Source organism: Macrobrachium rosenbergii, chromosome 52 (assembly GCF_040412425.1).
Source record: "Macrobrachium rosenbergii isolate ZJJX-2024 chromosome 52, ASM4041242v1, whole genome shotgun sequence".
Taxonomy (NCBI): Eukaryota; Metazoa; Arthropoda; class Malacostraca; order Decapoda; family Palaemonidae; genus Macrobrachium; species Macrobrachium rosenbergii.
The window spans coordinates 29245827-29268084 of NC_089792.1; the positions used below are offsets into that span (position 1 = coordinate 29245827).

Genomic DNA, 22258 nt, shown 5'->3' on the forward strand with positions numbered 1-22258 from the left:
GATGCAGACTATGGTGTAGCTAATCTTGAGAGATAGCAAAGGGTTACTTGTAGACAAATGACAAGTAGATGCAGTGGTAGTAGCTACTGCATGTGGAAAAATTGCTCTTATTCTTACGTTGAAATCCAGATAAGAGGTGAATAAGTTATAATTGAACCTAAATCTCTTCCTTTTTGTTAGTACTTATAATATTTACAAATTTAAAAAGATGAAATATCGAACCACATTCCATTTTAAGATAACTAGAAAGGTAATTTTTTTATAAACATTTCAAAGAAACTTGATCTGGTTGATATGGGTTGTTTTAATAGAAACTTTAGGCAACTTTCCCTAGGTCACAGTCAAGTCATATGGGTATTTATGGTCTTCAGGTGTTTATAAATTCCCATGTAAAGGCACACTGATGTTTCAAATTGGATTCTGCCTGACAATTCAAGGGAGAAGAAAATATTTGACATTCACAGTCTCTGTGCTACTTGAAGGTGATTTCAGATAGACTGTGAGGTAGAATGAAAGGTCAGTGAATTTAATTTAGTTGTTGCTATTTACAATTTCGGTGATATTTGTGCATATTCATGTGCATTATTTATATGCAAAGTTTCATGCAACAAAAACTTTGCCTTCGGAAATAAGCAATATATTTTTTGCAAAGATGGAGATGCTTGGACATGTCCTTCACACAACCCCTGGTGAAATAATATGTGATAGTGTTAGCTCAGCTCCTGTGGGCACCAGGAGAGTTAGAAGACCTAGACCTACTTGGATGGAAACTGTGAGAAGGGAGGCTGGAGATGAGCTGAGATTTACGGAAGAGAAGGCACAGGAAAGACGCAAGTAGTGGAATTTCATAGAGGTTTCTTGTATCATGTGGCACAAGAGGCAATGATGATGATTATATTTTTTAGATGCTTTAGTTTCTGAAATGAACATGGACTTTATATGTACATACTATAAAGTAGTTTAACAAGACCACTGATATTTCTAAAGTAATATGGTCTGCCTGAAGTATTTGTTCTAAAGTAAAAGTTGACAATTACAATTACAGCAAGGTAAAGTTGAAGAAGTCTGAGAGCTGGAGATAAAAAATAAAAGGCGGAAAGCAGTGAAAAGAAGGGCTAAAGGAACATTATTTTCAAAACTGTGTACAGTGGTCACACAAGACAGCATCAGCTTAACTACTATGGGGAGATCATAAAACAGCTCTTGTAGATTTGCACCTTGTCAGTTGCAACTGTTTAATATCCAATCAATAACAGAATGTGGAGTGAATAAAAATAGTAATATTTCAGAGGTTTTGGGTGAAAAAAATTAATTTTAAAACTATATGCAACACCTTGTAGATACATATTCTTTTATTTTGCCAATTTTCAGTAAGTAACTTTGGTCTCTTTTGTAATCCATTTATGGATTTTCAGATGGACGGATGATTAGCACTTAAAGGATATTCAATACCATATTGCCACTTTTCAATAGCATTGTTTGATTGTAGTAGTCATTCGTCATACAACAGTTCCACATTTCATGTTTAAAAATAGAAGACCATGGTTGCAACTACATTCATGTTCATAGGGACAGTCAGCCCACATCTTCAGAGTAATCGACTATTCTTTACAGCTCACTGAGAAAATTTTTTTCAATTTATATCTACAACAGTGGATTGTATTTTTCCTATAAAGGCTTTGGCAGAAGTGGGAAAAACATAAATAGCATCAGGACTGTGGGAATTCTATTTCTGTGGATTTTATCATTGCCAGTTCAGGTTGTCATTGTCGTCAGTGGTTGGGTGTAAGGTAAATTTTCTTTTAAATACCTCTGTTTCATTTGGGAACAGTGCTTATACTTTTGGTAAAAACAGTTAATTTCATTCCATGTACTGTATATAACTGTATGGCTAAGGAAATATAAAGGAACCATTTTAAAAGTCCTGCCAGCATACCAATGATTACATACTGCCAAGATATCATGATTTCTTTGTACAGTATTTAAAAAAATCTTAATGCTGTTCAGTGGGGGAAACAAGAGTCACATATAAAGGAATAAATCCCCTTTAAATGTTTTTTCATGTTTTTCTAGAGTGACAAGACAAGATTTTGATGACTGATTGGAAAAGCAGGCCAAGCATTTTGAAGTGCATATTTATTGTGTATAGTTCTTATGTTTTTTTTAATGAAGGGAAGTTTCATTGTTACAGCACTGCTAATTTCTGTGGAGCACATGGTAAAATGTACTGCGTTATATCACAACTACTCTTTGCTTGTTCTCTCACCATACGCAGTGTTTTGCTACATCCATATTTACTGCGTCTCTTGTTTGATTATAATTGCTGTTGCATTTTTACAGCCATTCAATGCAATCATATAATATAAAACTTTAGATTTTTTTTTACATTTCACACTCCCAGTAGATCTGATTGTTTACTGGTATGTTTTTATACAGGCACCCTTCAAAACAATTTTTCGTGTCTTTCTCATAGTTACTTAGTTTTTGTCCATCTTGAGGGTTTATACTTCAAACCAGTAATAAACTAAAATAAAAATTAGACAAATCAGCTCTTATTATATACTGGTTAGCTCTTAGTTTGTATTGGTCATTAATGTTATAAATTAGTGTGATGAGATCACCGAGTCAGATCTCTAAATTCTCTGAGGGTTTCTTAAAAGGGTTTGCTGTCATATGAGACAAAAATTGGAGTGAGGTAGAATTTAAGAAATTAGAAAGTTATGTAAGAAAGACCAAAGAAAACACAAAAAGTGAAAGGAGAAAGATGCTGCACAGTACCTTTCATACTTTTATGGGCCATGTATGGCACACTTTAAGTGAAACTCTTGGTTAAACAACCAACTTTCAGTTCTCAAGTTTTTAAAATCTGAGACAGTCAACTTTTGTCATTTGGACAACTCATGTTTCAAGAAATGTATGTTTGAACAAAATTAGAGTTGAGGAAATGGTTTTCAAGCAGTTATTTTGAGAAATTCACCAAGATCCATGTAGGTAGAGTATAGAAACTGTTTCTTGTCCAAGATGCTTTTTTTTTTAAAAGCACCAACATATATATCTTAAGATGTATCTGATCAAAATATATTTGTGTTCGGGTTCACTACAGCATTTGTACATTTGTTCCACAACTTCAAAGGGTTCACTTTTTGTTATTGTCTGTTTATTCATGTTTATCATGCTGAGACATGTTCAGAAATGTTCTGCATAACAGTCTTATGGCAATAGCTCAGACTTTAGAGAATGGCTTTTAGTCAGTCTTAAACTTTTTGCATGAAACCTCTCCAAAACTCATCCTGTGGCTTAGAATTGACAATGGCTATTATTTTATTGACAAGATAACTTTTTGAAACCTTTCATGGCATTAATTATTCTTATGGTATTGAAGCCTTTAGTGTCATGCTTTATTGTACAGTTATGTGAAACTTGTTTTTAGGCTACCATTTAAAAGTTTATTTATTTTTGTAGAGAATTATATTTTTTGAAATTTTGTCTCATATTCCAGTTAAAACTAAAATAGTGGGTATTAGTGTATTTTGTAATGAAATAATCTTATAATGTTGTACATTATTTGTTGATTTAGATTACGTCCACTAATGAATAATGTTCATTACATATTAATGTTTATTTTAAATGCTATTTCAGATTTAGCACTTTTTACAGGAACATATGTTTTTTATACAATATTAGTTACTTTTTTCTACAGTTCATAGCCACTAGAGGTTACAAATTAAACGTTTCATCATATGAATTAAATTACATATGGAGGCAACTTACTAGAGTCAGTGTTTTTAGGACTTTAGAATATGGAGAATTTTGAAGTTTAAGATTAATGCAGCATTTGAAACTTTTTGAAATAAAGTGAACAGCTTAAAGTCAGTTTATTTCTGAACTACATAAAGTGAAGTACTAGAACTGGTTTTAGCCTTTAATAACCATACTAAGTAATATCCACTGAAAAATATTTTAGTTTGCAATGCTTGCAGAACAAAAACATCACTTAACCGTTTCCTTAAGTACTTTGTTGTTTTTCTTTCATAAAATTGCTTGCTTTGCTTCATTTGTATAGAAATGCATGCTTGTTCAACATTTGAAGTAGTATTATTACATTGTGGTGCATGACTCAAGAACCTACTGCTGTTTAATGAAAAATTCTAGGCAAAGGAGAACTAAAAACTTGAATTTTTTTTTACAAGATTTCTTTCATTGTGTACTATGTAGTAGAAAGATATTTTGACTGTACTTCATTTTACTCTGTTGCCTAGAGTTTACTGTTGACATTTTTTATTTGGAAAGTACAGTATTTTTCCAAGATGTTTTTGCATTTCTGAATGTTTTTTTTTTATATTGGGTTGTGTGATTTAGGTTTTAAGTTCTCTGATAATTTTTTGAAAGATACTAGATTAATTCATATAATTTTCAGAGCACTGTAATTTGTTAGTATGTGCAATATTTTGAAGATGAATGTATATATGAGATTAATTCTTTTCATTTGTACTTTATACTAAGCCTTTAAAGCATAACCGGTTCTAAACCTGAAGTAAGGGATCCATCATGAATAGATGATATAGGGTTGGGGAAAATTTACTGTGTATACAACAAATTTTGATTTTGATTTTTTCTAGAAATAAGATGCAGTTGTACATGGAAAATTTTTTAAATAAGAGATCTCTTTGCTAATATATTCGGGTTGATAAGAGTGTGGGTGTGTACCTTGATACTTTCTAGCATGTGTATGGCAGCAGTTTGCCAACAATGATGTTATGTACATTGATAGAATATGTGTATAATTTTAAAGAATTCTGGGAGTTATTTAATGAGACCAGTGAAGTGAAAGGGCGTGTGAATAATTATGGATACTTTTGGTTGGACAACTATTTTGCATTTGTGTGAACTGCTGCATAGCAAAACAATTTTGTGCTGTGAACTGTTTGCCAAAACAGATTTCTACATTGTGTGTATAGTACATGCTTTGGTCCTTATTTTTTAATTTATATTGTGCTGTGCCTAACATTACTGTTAATTTTAATAGTCACTTTGCTAAATGGTTTGTGTACTGTATATGATATGATATCTGTTTATTAGGCAGTAATTTTTCAGGTCTGGGCTTCTTGGCTAATATGATTTCGTATTTTGTTACCTAATTACTAGCTTTTTTGACCTTCAATTTTTTTTTCATTAATTCTTGCATCAAAACTAAATCACTAACAAAGTGCAAAATTCAAGTAGGTGTAAACAGTTCCATTCCAGTGAGTTGAAGATACCTCATGGGTGGAGTAATTAACATTCTCTCTCTATCTCTTCTAATTAATCAGTATCAACATTATGTAGGTCAACGGGTATATTGATTTTTTTTTAACTCACCCATGCCACTCTTTGTCCAATTTGAGAATCAGATGCTAAGCACTTAGTTTTGTGAACCTGTGAGCAGAACTCTCATTACTGTGCCACTAAACAGAAAACTCTTAGGGAAAATGGTTCAGTTGCTAAAGTAGTATTAAGAACTTCAAAAGAAGAGGTTGGCATTTCATACATTATGGTGATTTTGTTTTGGAAAATTATTTCCAGAGCATGCGTTTTTATTTATTTATTTTTTTTAATAACAAAGTATTACAGTACGTACAGTACTTAGGTACTTGCAGTTTCTTTAGTGAACACAAGTTTATCTTTCCAGATAATAAAGTTTTTTATTTGAGAGTAGTTGGCAAGCTCTATCTGTGTAGTGTAAAGTTTTAAATAAAATTTAGCTAACAAAGTATTCAGAAGTATCCAGCAGTTGTTACATGCTGTTTACCATAATTTGCAACTAGCTGAATAGCAAACATAAAATACCCTTCCAATAGGTATCTGTGTATGTTAGCATACATTTTTGAATCCTGCATCTTATTGCCTTAGCATTAGGTACAGTATTTTATGTTGCGTAGTTATCGTTGATGCATTCTGGCGACTTGGAATATGGTTTTCCAGGTGACCAAGACTGGTGCTCAATTCCATTTTCTCATTCAAGTCTTCCCAGATACAACCTTTCTTCTCTTAGCTACATCCTATCTGAGGAGCATATTCTCTCATAATGTCAAGCGTGCATTCCCCCCATACATACCCTTATCCTCATGATCTTTTCATTCTTCTTAAGGTCTCCAGGTAGGGCAATACCAGTGCTGTTCCTTCCTTCCATACTTGCCCAGGTAGGGCAATACCAGTGCTGTTCCTTCCTTCCCTACTTGCATTGCTATATTAGAGTTCCTTTGCTTTATGCTTTGTTACTTTTCCGGTGAGCCAACTCTGCCCAACAAATCTCAAGGGTTGAGCATGCTTCTTTGGCCTCACCTCCTCATGATATAGTATCCTTTACATGGCCATGGAGTTGGAGCAATATATCTGTAGGTGGCATCCCATCATTTTTAACACTCGCTTAACAACTCATTTCATAATTTGGTTTGGCATATACTCATTGCTAAGAATGGCAAAACTACAGACTACAAACTTAGGAGGAAATCCATTCTCTAAGACAGGTTTCTTCTGCATACAGTTTAATCACATTTTTATATAGAGCATAAACCTGTGAGGTTTTGCTGACCAAGTTATTCAAAACAACTGGAGCCCCTCCAGTACCCAAATCCCCTTCCACAGTTTTATTTTTCAGAAGTCAAGCTAAAGAAGTCCCTGATCCATACACAGCATTCCTTATTTCCCCTCTTCCCCATCACCCTGTCTCCTACTTTCCCTCGCTGTGTACACACGTCAGGCACTAGGTATGCTAAAAGCTTTTTGGTTGTCCTGTCTCAAGAATCCTCATAAAACCTTTCTTCTTGAGCTTCCACTAATATTAGTTCTGGCCTGAAGCAGGTTATATAAATTTTGATGAATAGGTAAAGAAGATATTCAGCTTTCTAGGCTTGTCAAAATTTGCACCACCCAAAGTTTTAAAAAAAATTGTATCAGCTTTATGTCTAAATTATCTCTAATGAAAATAGTTCTTCATTGGAGGTGAAATTTTCAAGCTCTTAGCTAGCATGCTGTTGGCCCAGCGTTAGACTCTCAACCTGCCAGACTTAGAGAATTTATTTCTGGTGATAGAAATTCATTTCGTCATAATGTGGTTGATTCCACAAATAAGCTGCCAAGTCTATGTTGCTAGGTAACCAGTTGGTTCTTAGCCATGTAAATAAATCTAATCTTTGGGGCAGCCCTAGAGCTGTTAATCAACTCAATGTGGTCTGGTTAAACTAAGATATACTTACTTTCCTAATAGGAAATGGTGCTTCAATATTTACTGCTAAACATCCTTCTCCATGTCCTCAAGTTCAACAGCTCGAGTCTGCTGCTTCATCCTTATTTACTGTCACAGGCCTTCATTATAAAGACATTTTGCAGCCAAGGGATCCTGCCCTTGCTTACTTCCAAGGCCTCTTCTGCCTGTGAATATCCATCATAGGGGACTTTCAATCTCCCGATCCAATTTAATTTCAGTCACCCAAGCACAGACCAACTCATGTCACTACTTTCCATGTCATTCCAGTAGACGAGAATCTCTCAAGGCTAAATCTTTTCACCATCATACGAGACCTCATCCTACCACCAGCTCTCTCTCCTTGCTGCTTGCCACCACAAAATGTCCTGGCCCCCAGTTTATCATTTTTAGTTGTGTTTTTAAATGAAATTCTCCTCCTCACCCCTCCTTTCCAGCTCATCATCCTCCTGCACTTGCACATTGTATTTATGAACTTGAAATAACAATGCAATATAATAAACAGTAATGCACTAACTCAAAATACAATATGTTGCAATGATGCAGCAGCTTCAGTGATTCACATTAAGCGGATAGTTCTGTGATGAAAGGAACAAACTTTTCCAATTCTATTTTTTATTCCAATTTTACTACAAGCTTGAGGTGTGATTTGAGGGCCTTGCTACTCTTAAATCAGTATGATTTGAGGGCCTTGCTACTCTTAAATCAGGAAAGTTGTAGGGACACAAATGAGAATAATGCCAACAAGTTTGAAGAACTGCAAGTAGAATGACAACAGTTTTACTCTCACACAAGTTCTCTATATCCATCCCTGCTGGAAGCAGGATTTGAGACTTTCTCTTTCAGACCAATATGTACAAGTGTACATAGGTCTACTAGAGAAGACAGGAGAAAAAAGAAAGAAAGAAGATATTCAACAGAAATAGTATAACTTTTACAGTATTATAGGTATTACAATAAACCATAAGTAATTGACAAATATGATTTTCTTCGATAAAATATAAAATTTGTTATAAATCATAAATAGCCTTATTCCTTGCAAATGGCTATCAGCCACACCAACTTGCTATACCTTGAAAGGACAAACGTTCCCGTACTCCACTGGTTAATCTCTGTTCCAGAGTGTGGGGAATTGAGGAGGGTATTGAAAGTTTATTATTATTGAGTTTGTAGAAAAATAGTATTTTATTATAAAAGCATCTTTTGCTCTTATGAACCCGTTAATCATGATTTGCTTGAATCACAATATAGGAGAGAGGATGATGGAGAGGAGTCCAGGAAAATGAGTAGACCAAGATGCATGAAGTCCAATACATTTTCCTAATGTTGGGCAGTGAAGCAAGAGATGAAGGAAGCAGAATCATGGGAACTTCCATAAAGTAATGAACTAACAGTTGAAGACAGTCCCAAAATAGTACACTTGCCAATCACAAAGGCATAAAACCAGGTATTCTAGGAAATACATGCCTGCCTTTATGTGTGCCATATTCATGATTGATAAGATAATGAAGGTGAGGATTATTCACCCAGACTTTCCCAATTGGTAAACATGACCTGCTTGAATGATTAGTACCACTAAATAAATGTCTACACTGTGAGCACCCTTATGATGGCAGAGAGCTCGAAACTGAACTTAACAGCCAAGGAAGATGAGAGTGCACAAACTTCACGGATCTTGGTTTTGAGTTGTGAGATATCTTCTTGCGAGGCATTTCAATAATTGTGAAATAACCTGCCTGAGCAAATATAAAACAGAATTCTTTGAAACAGGAAGATTCTTGCACTCCATGTAAAGAAAAAACAAAAGGTTGGAAAGACCCTGTCCATTGGAGGTACATCCAGATAGCTCTCATTTGACAAAGTTGACAGAGAAAGCCATCATCACCAAAAGAGGAAGGCAAGGCAGGAAAATCAAGTGATTTTATTTCTGACCAGATTCATCATTATGCCCACTCTATTCCACAGGCTACCAGTAAAACTCCAAGTTGGGATGTGAATTTGGTTCTGCACAACTTCACTTTCCCAACCTTTGAGTTCATGGTGGATGCCTCTTTACTAAATGTGACCTTCAAGACAGTCTTCCTCATTGCCCATGCCTCCTCTAAGCTGGCTGGTGAGTGTTATGCCTTGTTGGGCAGTTTCCCATTCCAACCTTTGGTCTTTTGTTGACCTTAGAGTTTGTGGCCATAATGGCTAAACTGGGGAACTTAGCCTGACAGGGCTTGGAGCTCACCGACTGCTTAGAGGCAGTACGGGCAATTAAGGAACACTGTGTAAAGGGTCACATCTAGTGTCAAAGGGCTCATAGAGTGGCAAGGGGAGCTGTGTAGAACCAAAGTCAAGTCCTAACTTGAGGCTTAATGGTAGCCAGCACAATAGATTGGACATTTCTGACAAAGCAAGTCAGAAATGTCTCTACATTCTCGAAATCTAAGCTGTGAAAAGAGAACAGATCAATAACCCTAATAGTTGAAAGAGAGAGAGAGTAATCCTGACTTTAAGATTCCTCAGATAAACAAGTTGACTAGTATGGGAGCAGAAGCTCCAAATGGAAGAGTGCCCCATTCACATACCAGGTGCCCACTTTCGCTTGAGTGAGAAAGTGGTACACTCAATAGCCACTGCTGACACACTCTCCCTGTGACTATGCAACATCCTTTGTGATAAAAACCAAAGATGAAGCACCAGAATCTTATTTTGCTGGAACGAAAGTCACAGTGGAAGTCATGGGCATATGCATTCCAGCAGTAATTACATAGGAGCAGTTGAATACATAAGAGCTGCCAAATACATTAGAGCATTTGAACACGAAGGAAAAAATGCATGCATGGGAGCAGTAGAGCATGTGAGAGCAGCCACATAATTGGAGTACTTGGGAGCAGTTGTGTACCCATGGGCAGCCTGGATGCACAGGGCACATGGGAGCAGTTGAGACCACACATAGGAGGAATGGAGGGCTCTTGGAAGACATCACTGAAGTTGTAAGGGTCAGACACAGGCTGCAAGATAGCAGAAAGCATACCAGAAGTGGAGGCCAAGAGTCACACAATTAACTAATCCATAGGCAATCAACCTCAGTCAAGAACTTGTCCCAGAGCACAAAGACAATCTTTTTTGTATATAAGCCAGGCAAAATATGTCCACAGAATGAAGTAGCTCCAACAAAGGATTAAATTCAGTCTTAGAAGGCATGAGACAAGTAGGAGGAAGAAAGCTTGAAATCAGAAAGGGAGGCAATAAAGTGATGGGAATATCTATCCCAGGAGTGCTAAGGAGAGCATCTGGAGAGGAAGACTTCCATAAAGGAGAAGCTGCTTCTGAGATGAAGCTATAGGGTGTCAAGACCACAAATGACCTATGTGTCCCACTCTAAGCACTCTTGATGTAAAAAGCGGCATCGTGGAAGAACCAGTGATCCATGGACAAATCTGTTAAGTGAAGGTAAAAGTATTGAATATATTGTAGTAATTGTTAAAAAAAACAAGCAACACTTTATTAAAGGAATTCAGTGACTGGTGACATCACTGAAAATCTTGAAGAACAGGACCGGAATAGTTGAACACTGAAAACAAGCAAGTACAGCACTCACAGTAACATGTTTATGGTAAACTGGCCACCAGCCAGAAAATAAAAGTGCTAAATTTGGTTATAAAGTGCACATGAGACTAAGCACAGATTATCAAAGTAAAGTAAATGGGGTAATATCTGAATGAATGACCCATCGCAATAATGGCAAAAAAGGTGTTAATCAGGGTAAACCTTATGGCCACCAGCTGGGCATGAACCTCTAATAAAACAGGTTGCTATGAATTTGCACAGAATAAGGCTATAAATTAACGTGTTCACAAAAAACATGAGACTTGTGGGTTATAAGCTTTTCCAGCAACTATCAAGTCAATAAAATTTTTCAGTTCAAATTAGCATAATATACAGTATTTCAAACAACCCCAAATTTTTCACAAAAGAATGACTTTGCCATTCCAACAGAAGAATGTCAGCATAAATTAAGATGGTGTATAGGGACCAAGAAAGGTCACCTTTTTGAACTGGTTCTCTCTTTCCCCACTGACTAGAATGTGAGTTCAGTGCCTTTGTTTTTAAGGGCATTGGAACAGTTATGAATGCAGCAAGGTTAATTAATTCCCACTTTGTTGATTTGGAACCCTTGCAAAAATTTATAGGCACAGATTAGTGTGGAATAGAATCTTGAGCCATAAATGTTGCGCAATGTGAGCGTTGAATAAATGAAAGCTATTTATGATTAATACGTGTTCATAAAATAAAAAAAAAGAAAAATTTAAATAGGAACTGGTATATAGATGGGTTAAAAATATTAGGCTTGGTTGGCCAGATGAAAGTCTGACTTTTTACTAGTCAGTCATACAAAAGTGTTTTTTAGGGAGTTAGCACTAAGAAAAAAAAGTTTTTCAAAGTAGCAACAGCATTGCACAATGTTTCATTTTTGGCTTATTTTCTTACCTGAAGTTTGGTATGCAACCATCAGAAATAAAAAATTCTTTTCTTATAAATAACTGTATATATGACTGCAAAAGAAAAAATAATTTCTTTGCCAGTGAGTTCATGTGAATGTTTTTCAATGTCAATAAATTCATGATTTTTGATATAACAAATTGTAAAACTCAAAGCAACTTTTGAAAATATTATGAGATGAGTGTATAAAAACAAGTTTTTCAAAATTCACCATAAATCGAAATATTGACCAAGAAAATGGTAATTGATTGAATATTACTAGACTGGTGTTTTGGCTTACAATCTTTTCGACCATTTCGGCTTAAAAAGATGAGTTTTCAGTGTTTATTGTTTTTTAAAGCTATAACCATGAGTTATTTTTTGTTGTACAGTTATTAGCGCATTTCATGATGTTTATGTCCTCTTGCGAAAAATTACGACAAGGTGACTAACTAATTTTCACCAGTTTGGTGGTATAAGGAAAAAGTTTTTTCAAAGAATTTACACCGAGAATCTTTGTTCCGTTTGTAAAATGAAGGTAAATGATTGAATGTTACTAGAATGTAAGTTTTAACTTACAATTGCGTTTAAACATTCCAGTCAGTCAAAGTTGACTGAAGGTTGAAATTTTGGCACTAATGATTTATATAAATCTTTGTAAAAGTACAAATGAGGATTTTATGGAGTGCCTGTTTATGTAACAGCTAAATGTTGACAAAGTGACGAAAGATTTCTGAATTTCGGCGAGTAAGAAAGGAAAAAAAATTCAATAAATCAATATTGTGCTAGAGACTTGGTTTTGCCAAATGAAGGTTGATTTAATATTACAGTGGAGTTTTGCTTACAATTGCGTTTTACCAATAAAGGAGTTAAAAGATGAAAAATTTAAATATATGATGAACTGGTATATAGGTTAAAAAGTGAAGAAATGGATTGAAGAAAAAATTTTTGAGTTGTGTGATCCGTGAACTCCCAGCATCCTCAAAGATTTAAAATCTCAAGAAACTGATAACTATTTTTTCACGAAATGTTTAAAAAACTTTTGTACACCATGCGTCCACTCGTTTTTAGATGGAAAGGTGTGAGTAATTTACAAACTGGGACCACAAAGCTGCTGGACAAACATAATGCAAGTGTTGGGATGGAGGGGCTTAAATATCCAGGAAGCATGAGAATGAAACAAAGGAGTGAAGTAAAATAACTGTCTGGCATTGTGATTGCCTAAGTCACTAATCCCAAAAGATAGAACTGGTTGGTGTGTTAAATATTGGGGTCAACATTTTGCTGTTGAGCCTTGTGTTTAGTAATATGAAACTGCTAATACTCTGGAGGTTTTCTACACAGGACGATCATCCTTGATTTAACAGTTACAAGGATGATTGCAGTAGTGAATATTTTCCTACTTTGCTTTGGAAGTACCTTTTAACAGGGAAAATGGATTATTTTCTTGTAGATTTTAACTAAACATCATCATAACAAAGGTTAATTGTTCTTCTGGTATTTTGTAAAACAATGTAAGTGATGGTAGTTATCCATTGCTACAGTTAATATTCTGTAGAATTAGATTAATTACAATTTTTTTATGAACTCAATTCTTTGATTTAAATGAACAGGTTGTTTATATATCTTTTGCCAGATGTTGGGCCAGCAAGTGTGATGGTAGGGAATCTTGTCCAAGGTAACAGGCTAGCCAGTGCACAAGGCCGTGATATGGGACTCATGGATGATGAAGATGGAATGAGAAGGGTAACTGCCTCTTGCACGATGTTGAATTCTTTACTTATACAGTTTATAATAGTTGCTTTCAGATTAACCTTACACCAAATTAAGTGACATGTACTTTATATATTAATTTTTAAAACCCTATCTTTTGAGAGCTCAATTTTTTAATGTTGTGAGTTACCTGTGGTATTGTAGGTACTTGCTCGATTTTCTTTTTAATTTTACCATTAACTTGACTGGTTATAAAAAAATTGGTTTCCTTATGTAGGACTTAAAATTTTCATGATTTATCAAATTGTTTTTTCCTCTCAGACATTCAAGTGATTTTTCGCAGTTGTTCGCTATCTTATTTGTTGCCTTTACTCATAGATTTGCAGTTCCACAATAATAGCTATTGGAAGACATGGGTGGAACTATGCTGTACTAGGAAAGTGTTTTAATTTTTCATTATAAATGTAAGAAAGAATTTTAAGTCTTAATTAGTAAAGCCTGCCTTTGTGAAATTTCTCTTAGTTTTACTGCTCTTGGTTGTGTTTAAAAAGGATATAAAGTTTAAGTAGCACAATAGTAGTTTATATACCAATGAGTCTTTTCCTGTATGAACACTTTATTAGACACTGAGATTTTGTTTTCCAGGTTTTTTTTTTCTTTTTTTATAGAAAGTACAGTTTAGTTTTAGCAAATTGTGAAAATATTTGAAAAGGATAAAGAATTCTGTTATCTGTTTTAACAGATGGGTATTCTTCATTCTTAAATGTTTCATTGTAATGCTAAGATTTTTTAAAATTATTTTTCCAGCATCCACAGTTTATAGCTGACATCTTGAAGTGGAGAGCTTCAACAACAGAGAACCATGAGATTTTAACTCTTCTAAATTCCAAAGGTCAAGTAGCTACCTCACTGACTTGTGCACAGTTACACAAGAAAGCAGAGCGTGTTGGCTGCTTGTTGCTTGAAAAAGGACATATAAACACTGGGGATCATGTAGCACTTATATATCCACCTGGAGTAGACCTGATTGCTGCATTTTATGGATGCTTGTATGTTGGTGCTGTACCAGTTACAATCCGCCCTCCACACCCTCAAAATCTACAATCAACTGTAAATACTGTTCGAACAGTTGTGGAAGTGTCAAAGTCTTCTATTATTCTTTCTACCCTAACCGTTATAAAATTGCTCAAAAGCAAGGTAATAGAACATTTTTGGGGAGAGTTTTATTGTTAGTATCATGAACATGAATTTAACATTTTCATATTTTCTATTTTGGTAGACATTATACTTGGTGCTTGAATTTTGTAACTATAATTTAAGCTAATTTGTAACTGCAATTTACTCTAGCTATCTTTCTTTTTTTATTCAGGAGGAAAAGTTTGATAGTGGTAAGAAATGGGCGCCCATACTTGATACTGATGATCTGCCAAAGAAAAGGCTACCCTCCATTTACAAAGCTCCAACTCCTGAAATGATTGCATATCTTGACTTCAGTGTATCTACTACAGGAATGTTAGCGGGTATTAAAATGTCACATGGCGCAGCCACTTCACTCTGTCTCAGTATGAAGGTCAGTATTACAATAAGTTTTGCATGAAAACTGGCTGATTAGCATTTTGTTGTAAAATTTTTAAACCAAGAATTAGAATATACAGTACTCATGTTTTCACATTTATGATAAGCTTCCTTAATATGATGTGTTCACTTCATACACATTTCAATTTATCAGTTAAATCTGGATATCAAACTTGAGACTTGCATGGGGTGACTTTTGTCATCCAGGATTACTCTGTGGTCAGTAGTGTGGCTGATGCAAGGCTTCCTGTTTTAAGAGGTCAGACTGTTCTAGATTCTAAGAGACTAAAACTTGAGCATAGAAGTATTTACATAAAAAGCCAAAATTACTACTACGCTTATCTACAGGCGAGTACAGTATCATGTATTTTATTATTCAAATTGAGGATACCTGAAAAGTTATATTGATATTAATAATTTTGTTATAATAGTTTTAACTGGTGTCATTTTCCATTTAATAAATTGTACAATATTTATATAAAATTTATCATAATTTCCCAGTGAAAATTAGTGGTAATAAGGGGGGTTAGGTTCCTAGACAGTAGGAAGCCCTGAGCAATTCTGTTGTGTTATTTTATTTTAGTAATCTGTACAGTATAATTTTACCATATGATGATTGTATTACATAAATTGTTGCCTTAAATAATAAATATATTGGCTCAGATTAATAAATATACTATAAAAATAACAAAGTACTGTACTCTTGGAAAAGTAATTTTGTCAAAACACTAAGATTCTGTATAGACATTAAACTGTAATTAAAACTGGTCATAATACTTATAGAAAAAAAAGTTACTCTCATCCCTATGTGTGCTAATTACAGCCCTCAAATTGTTAATTTATATTTACATTTTAATGAATCTAAATAATTACATAATCCTTTAGAAGGTAGACTTAGATATACAAATAAAATTAGGTATATAAATGATCTATTATAATTGAATAAGAGATATATACTTTTGTTTGATGTTTATTCAATACTTGTATCCCAGGGTACTTGAAGTTTCAGATACTAATAATGACCCCTATAAAAGTTCCTTCTTATGTAATGAATAGCATAAAAATAAGAGACTGAAAAAGAAATTAGAACCTGTGCCATGATTACGTAGCAAAACGTTGGCACGAGTATAATCTACTGAAATCATCAAAGGAATTTTTTAAACAGCTAGCCTATGTGCTTACCTGTTCATTCTCTACTTGGAACAAGACTTCCGGTGACGTCATAAATCTCTGCAAAGGGTTTTAATTCAACTAATCCACACAAAAGGGCATTGTTAGATAAGCTGAGCCAATTAAACTGCTAATAGAGGCGGGATGAAGCTATTGCCCATCTATTGTAGGATGGGCATTTTAGTTAAAAAAAACCTTCAAGAAAGGAAGAAACATGACACTAGATACTAGTATATTGATATAAAAATTGATATAAAAATTATTATACTCTACCGCCTGCTTATTGCTCTTAAACAATATTTAGTATGACTGACTGACTTAGGGAGTTATATGCTCCCAATTTTCTAGGTTTGAGGCTCTTCATCATGGCTCAGCTTCACTTAAAAGGGGGGAAATTCTTCATCCTTCAGTCTCAAAAACTATCTTCAGGTGCCTGTTTGTGCAGCATTGTGGAAATAGCTTCTTCTCAGTTGTATAGAGTTGCTGCGTTACAGGCTGCATATATGTAACTTTGAAATTAAGTCTTTACTAATTGCAGAGTTGTTGCAGATGATGCAACTAGGTGAAACTCCGATGCAAAATTTATTACATGCCACAATTGTTCCTAAGTGGATACAAACCTATGCTTTCATCAGTGGAGTTCCTCATGAAAGGTACTTTAGCTGCCACTGACTAATTAGGAAAAACAAAATCCTATCAGGTAGGCTTCTGTATCATGCAACCTGAGATGGCCTACCTCTTTCATTGTGTCCTATGCCACATTGCTTGCATTTGGTTGCCACTGTGTGTACTCCAGATTAGTTTCAAACTTTTGCTAGTGGGGTTGCCACATGATAGTGATTGTGTTTGTGCTTTGCTAGATCAATGTCCTCCCGGCTTTGTTTGGTTTCTGTGAATTTTAGTTAAATTTTCAAGAGGTGAAGAGCTTTGTGAGATTTTTCTTTGTGTGGTATACAAGTCATGTGTGTGGATATCTCCTTTGTTTGCCTTTGTTCATGGTGCGGGAACCTGTCGTGTGCTTCCACCTCTGTTGTGATACATGGCTATTACAGAAGAAAAACCAGAATTTAGGTGATGTGAGGGCAAGGGCAAAGCTGTAGCAAGTTCTTGTTCCCAATAGCAGTTGACCCCCATTCCATCTACATCTCCTGTAAGGGTAGAGAGTGTATGAGAGAAACCAAATGTGAAGAGCTTGGGATGATGGATGCTGCCATGGTCATTTCATGAAAAGAGATGGAGGCAGCTGAAGGGAAGCATGTCGTTGAGAGAAGTGACCCTAAGCCTCTGTCAGTGCCTCTTTCTGCCTCCCCCCATCAGCCCTTCACATTTCCAAAGAGCCTGTATCTTAGGATATGGTACAAAGGATGCTAGCCTTCTTGGTCAAGAATGGTCAGGTGGGACAAGCAGCTGGGTCATGTGATCTTCCTCAGCTTCCCATCATCCTTCTCCAATAGCCAGCAGCAAGAGGGATGGGGTACAGGTAAGCTTTCAGTCCTCCCTTCCTTCTGCCCTGACAAGTGAGATAATGGGGACAAAGCGACTCTCTCTCTCCTCTCTCTCTCTCTCTCTCTCTCTCTCTCTCTCTCTCTCTCTCTCTCTCTCTCTCTCTCTCTCTCTCTCCTAATGTCTCTGGATATTCTGGAAGGTCATCGACATCAGAAACAGGAAAGGTCGCCTAAGTTGCCTCATCTTTTCTTTCCTCAGCCACGCGCCCTGCCATTAGAAGGACCAGAATGGAGCGTCGAGGAGTGGTAGGTCATCACTGAGGAGTCGGAACAGGCATAGATCCTACTGGAGTAGGTCGAGGTAGAGTAGTAGCTGATCTTCCGTCAGGACCTGTTGAGGGTGTTGCAGTAGGTTGTTGCATGTCCTCACTGTAGCTGCCGTCAATCCCACTCTAGAAGCTGAACCGGTGGTCAGAGGTAGAGGCGCTGCTCATCCAGGAGATACTCAAGGGAACAGAGGAGCCACATGACCCATCACATCCCAAACAGCACACCCCCTCCCCAAACAACATCCAAATGGCAGCAAGTGTCCTGACAAGTTAACCAGCTCTAAGGCCTGACAAAGTGGCAGAGCTACCTCTGTATCAGCATTGAGCTTGGTCCCAGTGGCACACAGGAGAGAGAGGAACAGAAGTGGAGAGGGTGGAATGGAACAGGAAGGGCAAAAGGAGTTAATGCAGAGAACTCCAATACCTCCCAAAGGGAATGGGGCACGTACCTGAACAGCATGTACATTTCAGTGATGAGTCTGAAGAAGCAGATGGAGCACATCAACCTCCTGGAGATGAAGGCAGTCTGGCTGGTACTGTAGCATTTCCAGGACCAGCAAGTGGGACACTTGGTGGTTGCAATGACCGACAACACCCAGAATAATAGCCTATGTAAACAAACTGGGAGGAACGATCCCACTAGAGTTCTGTGACTGGCAGTGAGGATTCACGACTGGTTGTAGGTGATGGCAGTATACGTGACAGCCAGGTACATTCAGGGAGGAAAGCGTTGTAATATGGCAACTCAGCAGAAAAAGTCAGACAGTAGGCACCAAATGATCCCTAAATCAGGAGGTGGTAAACAGCCTGCTGGAGATCTGGAAGGGTCCAACCCCTGACCTCTTTGCAATGGCTAGGAACACCATGCTGCCCCTGTACTGCTCCCCAGTCCCAGGCCCAGGCCCAAGACGTCCTCTGAATAACATTAGTAGCCCCTCTGTGGCCCCCTATGGAGTGGTACACAGACCTCCTGGACCTAGTGATGGACATACCAAGAGAACTTCCACAGACACCACTCTTCTGATGCAGGAGCACAATGGAAGGTACCAGCAGGCAGTGAGTGCCTTCCGTCTACATGGGTGGATGCTATCCAGCAGCTCCTCAGAAGAAAGGGATTTTTGAAAGGGGCTGCAGAGACGATCTCCAACACCCTATGACCTTTCTCTACCAGGATGTACCAAGGAAGGTGGTAAGTTTTCTGTGATTGGTGTCATCGGAGGAGTCATGATCCACTCGAGATTTCAGTAGAGGAAGAGGCTGACTTCTTGGTGAACCTATGACAGACAAAGGTCCTCTTGGTAATGGCCGTCAAGGGCTGTAGGGCAGCCATTTCCAAAGTCTTCTGACCAAGGGTCATAGGGCCATATCCAGAAATCATACGATCGCATTTGTCAATACGAAAGTGATTGCAGTTGTATGGTCACAAATTAAGGGGTGTCGTGGTATCCAAAATGTCAACACCCCCAAAACCCATCTCCATCGCATTGCCTCACTGTGTTTAAGCAGGCTTACAAACATATGCAGTTACTGGGAATGAAAATGCCTGGAATCGATGATTATCAGTATCATAGACAATTTCTTTTATTACAGTGATATTGAAATAAAAATGTCTATATGCTTTACTATTTATTAGAAAAAAAAGATACTGCATATCTGTAGTATATTTTGTATATTGATATTTGCTGTCTGATTCCTTGCAAAAATGTAAACAAACAGTTAGGAAATATGCAAGCAACAACAGGAATATGGAACATGCGCTGTAGCTGATTCTCAGCGTTTAATGCTAATTTAATGAAGGAGCATCAGAATGTGATCCCCGACCACGATAAACAGCCTACGAGGAATTTCAGGCAGTATCACCTTGTAGCCTACCTGTGAGCTTCAGTGGCTGTACTGATTTCAACTTTCTTGGGCAATATAACACTAAAGATTTCTAGATGTATACCAATTCAAAACATAATTCTATATTGAAGGAAACTCTAAACATGTCAACGAAGCCTATTTTTAAGAAAGAATGCCCAGCTAAGTACCTGACAGGTTCTTTTTGTTCACGATGAGCTCAAATTCATCAGTGCGTTGCAGGCAAGACTTCTTAAAAATATTCTTTTCAAGACCTTTTTGCTGTTATTCAGGTCTTTTTACCCACAATTGTTCCATATTTTCAATAGACATTGTAGATAAGTCACTTTGGCAAATGTATTTTAATGCAAGTTGAAATTTACATTCTTTCAATGCTGCCACCCCAAAGGTGTACCATGCAACGTCCTTCACTATGGTTCCAAAATGGTTGTGAAATGTAGATGCCTGTATGTTCGTGGTTTCTGGATATGGCAAGACCATAAGCGATGCACACAATGACCGTCGTATGATTTCTGGATCTGACGATAGACCCTATCTAGTGCCTGAGAGGTATCAGCCCTGATAAGGGGTTCCCAGCAGAAGTGCCCCCAAGGGAATGAGAGCCCCTGAGTGGGATGTAACAAAGGTTCTGGCCAGCTGCAAGGACCCCCATATGAGCCCTTGAAGTTATCCAACAGGAACCTATCACTAAAGATGATGTTCCTGCTGACTCTAGCCTTAGCCAAGAGGGTTTGGAAGCTCCATGTCCCATATTACAACGTCTCCCACCCAGAGGGATGGACCTCCTTATCCTTGCATTTCATCCCAGACTATGTGGCAAAGACATAGGACCCCATCCATCACAGACCTTAAGTTTGAGAGGTTCTCCATTTTTTCCTTTAAGGACTGGATTGTAAAATGGCTGTTCATCAGTATGGGGAGAATGGAGGAGGTCTCAAAAAGCACTTAACTTTCTGGCTCAAGGAAATGATTGTCAAGGCCTATGATGCAGAGGGGGGGGGACACCTCTGGGAAAGGTCATGACCCATGACATCAGGGGCATAGGACTGTTGGTGGTCTGTATGAATAACCACTCAATCCATTTGGCCCTTAATATGGGCTTCTGGAAAAGGAAGTTTACTTTGCATCCATTTCTACCTCTGGGACTTGGTACTCAAGTCTTTGGGCATCATTACCTTGGGACCTGTTGTAGCAGCCCAGCAGTTGGTGTGAAGGTGTCAGGCCATCTGGTAGAGGGCTTGACACCTGAGTTTGATAGGGAAGTTTTGTGGGCAACTCCAGCACCACCAGGGCACCCCCACCTGCTACACAGTACAGTAGTGAGAAAGATCAACCTCCCTCCTAAATGTGAGGCTGTATTTATGAAAACTTGGGTTTGTATTACCACAGGAACAAATACCAAATTTTATTAATAATTTGTATTTTTCCTAGGTATACAAACCATAATTCATAGTTCTTTAGAACTAAAACTTTCCTCTGTCACCCCTCTTAGTTCCGATCTCTCCTATCCTGTGGGGGATAAATTCTGTGAGTGGGCTTGGTATACACATTGAACTAGGTAGGCTGTCTCAGGTCATGAGGGTACCTAGGCCTACTCAATAGGAATTAGTTTTTCTAGTTGTCAGTGACAGCTGAAGCAAGCCTTGCATGAGGAACTCCATAAAGGAAAGCTGTGGTTTGTGTACCTATGAAAAATGCAAATAATTAAAATTTAATTTCTTTTCCATGCAAAATATAGTTGTATTTATTGATGTCCAGTTGAGGACAAATTATTTGAGTACTATATACTAATTTGAAAAATTTCTTTCTCAGGTTGCCTGTGAATTGTATCCATCTCGAGTTGTTGCATTGTGTTTGGATCCATATTGTGGATTAGGATTGGCCTTGTGGGTCCTCTCCTCAGTGTATTCTGGACATCAGTCCATCCTTATCCCTCCAGGTGAAGTAAGTATCATATAGAAGCTTGTTTTAAAGACTTGCCATTACTCTTTATAAGGTAAATTTTCATTTAGTTTGTAGGCTACTGTATTTTGTTTGTCAACAAAGTAAAAAAAAAAAAAAAAAAAAGTTACCTTGCAAAGAGTTTACCATTAACTGTTGTATAGGTCATTGCCAAATTTTGTTTACCTAGATTAATAATTAAATGGCATGATCTTTTCCTCATGCAGTGAATACTGTCCACAAGACCTTTGCTTCTGAGGACATTTGTTTTTAATCCATGATTTGTCTGAAGGTTCACATGATATTCATCTTCATTCAGTAATATTTAATTTTTCAAAAAAAAATCGGTTAAAACTTGTACTATGTAATAAACATTTTTTTTTACCAGTATCAAAAATATCCTTTTAGTAAATTCTCAGAGGCTTTCTGACTACAGCTTCACTTGCTTTCTCACATTTCACAAAAAAAATTATATACTTTATATTTGATAATCTTAAATAGCTATTTTATGA

At 36.8% G+C, this 22258-nt stretch overlaps 1 protein-coding gene across 4 annotated transcripts in view; it reads left to right on the top strand.

Moving 5' to 3' along the window:
* The window catches only part of DIP2 (disco-interacting protein 2), a 61723-nt gene that overhangs the window by 35529 nt on the left and 3936 nt on the right, over positions 1-22258 (top strand). For all 4 annotated transcript variants that reach the window (XM_067096038.1, XM_067096035.1, XM_067096036.1 and 1 more), the window contains 4 exons: positions 13350-13459; positions 14234-14623; positions 14796-14996; positions 21618-21749. In XM_067096038.1, coding sequence (XP_066952139.1) covers positions 13350-13459; positions 14234-14623; positions 14796-14996; positions 21618-21749 — 833 coding nt within the window. The remainder of the gene's footprint in view (positions 1-13349; positions 13460-14233; positions 14624-14795; positions 14997-21617; positions 21750-22258) is intronic.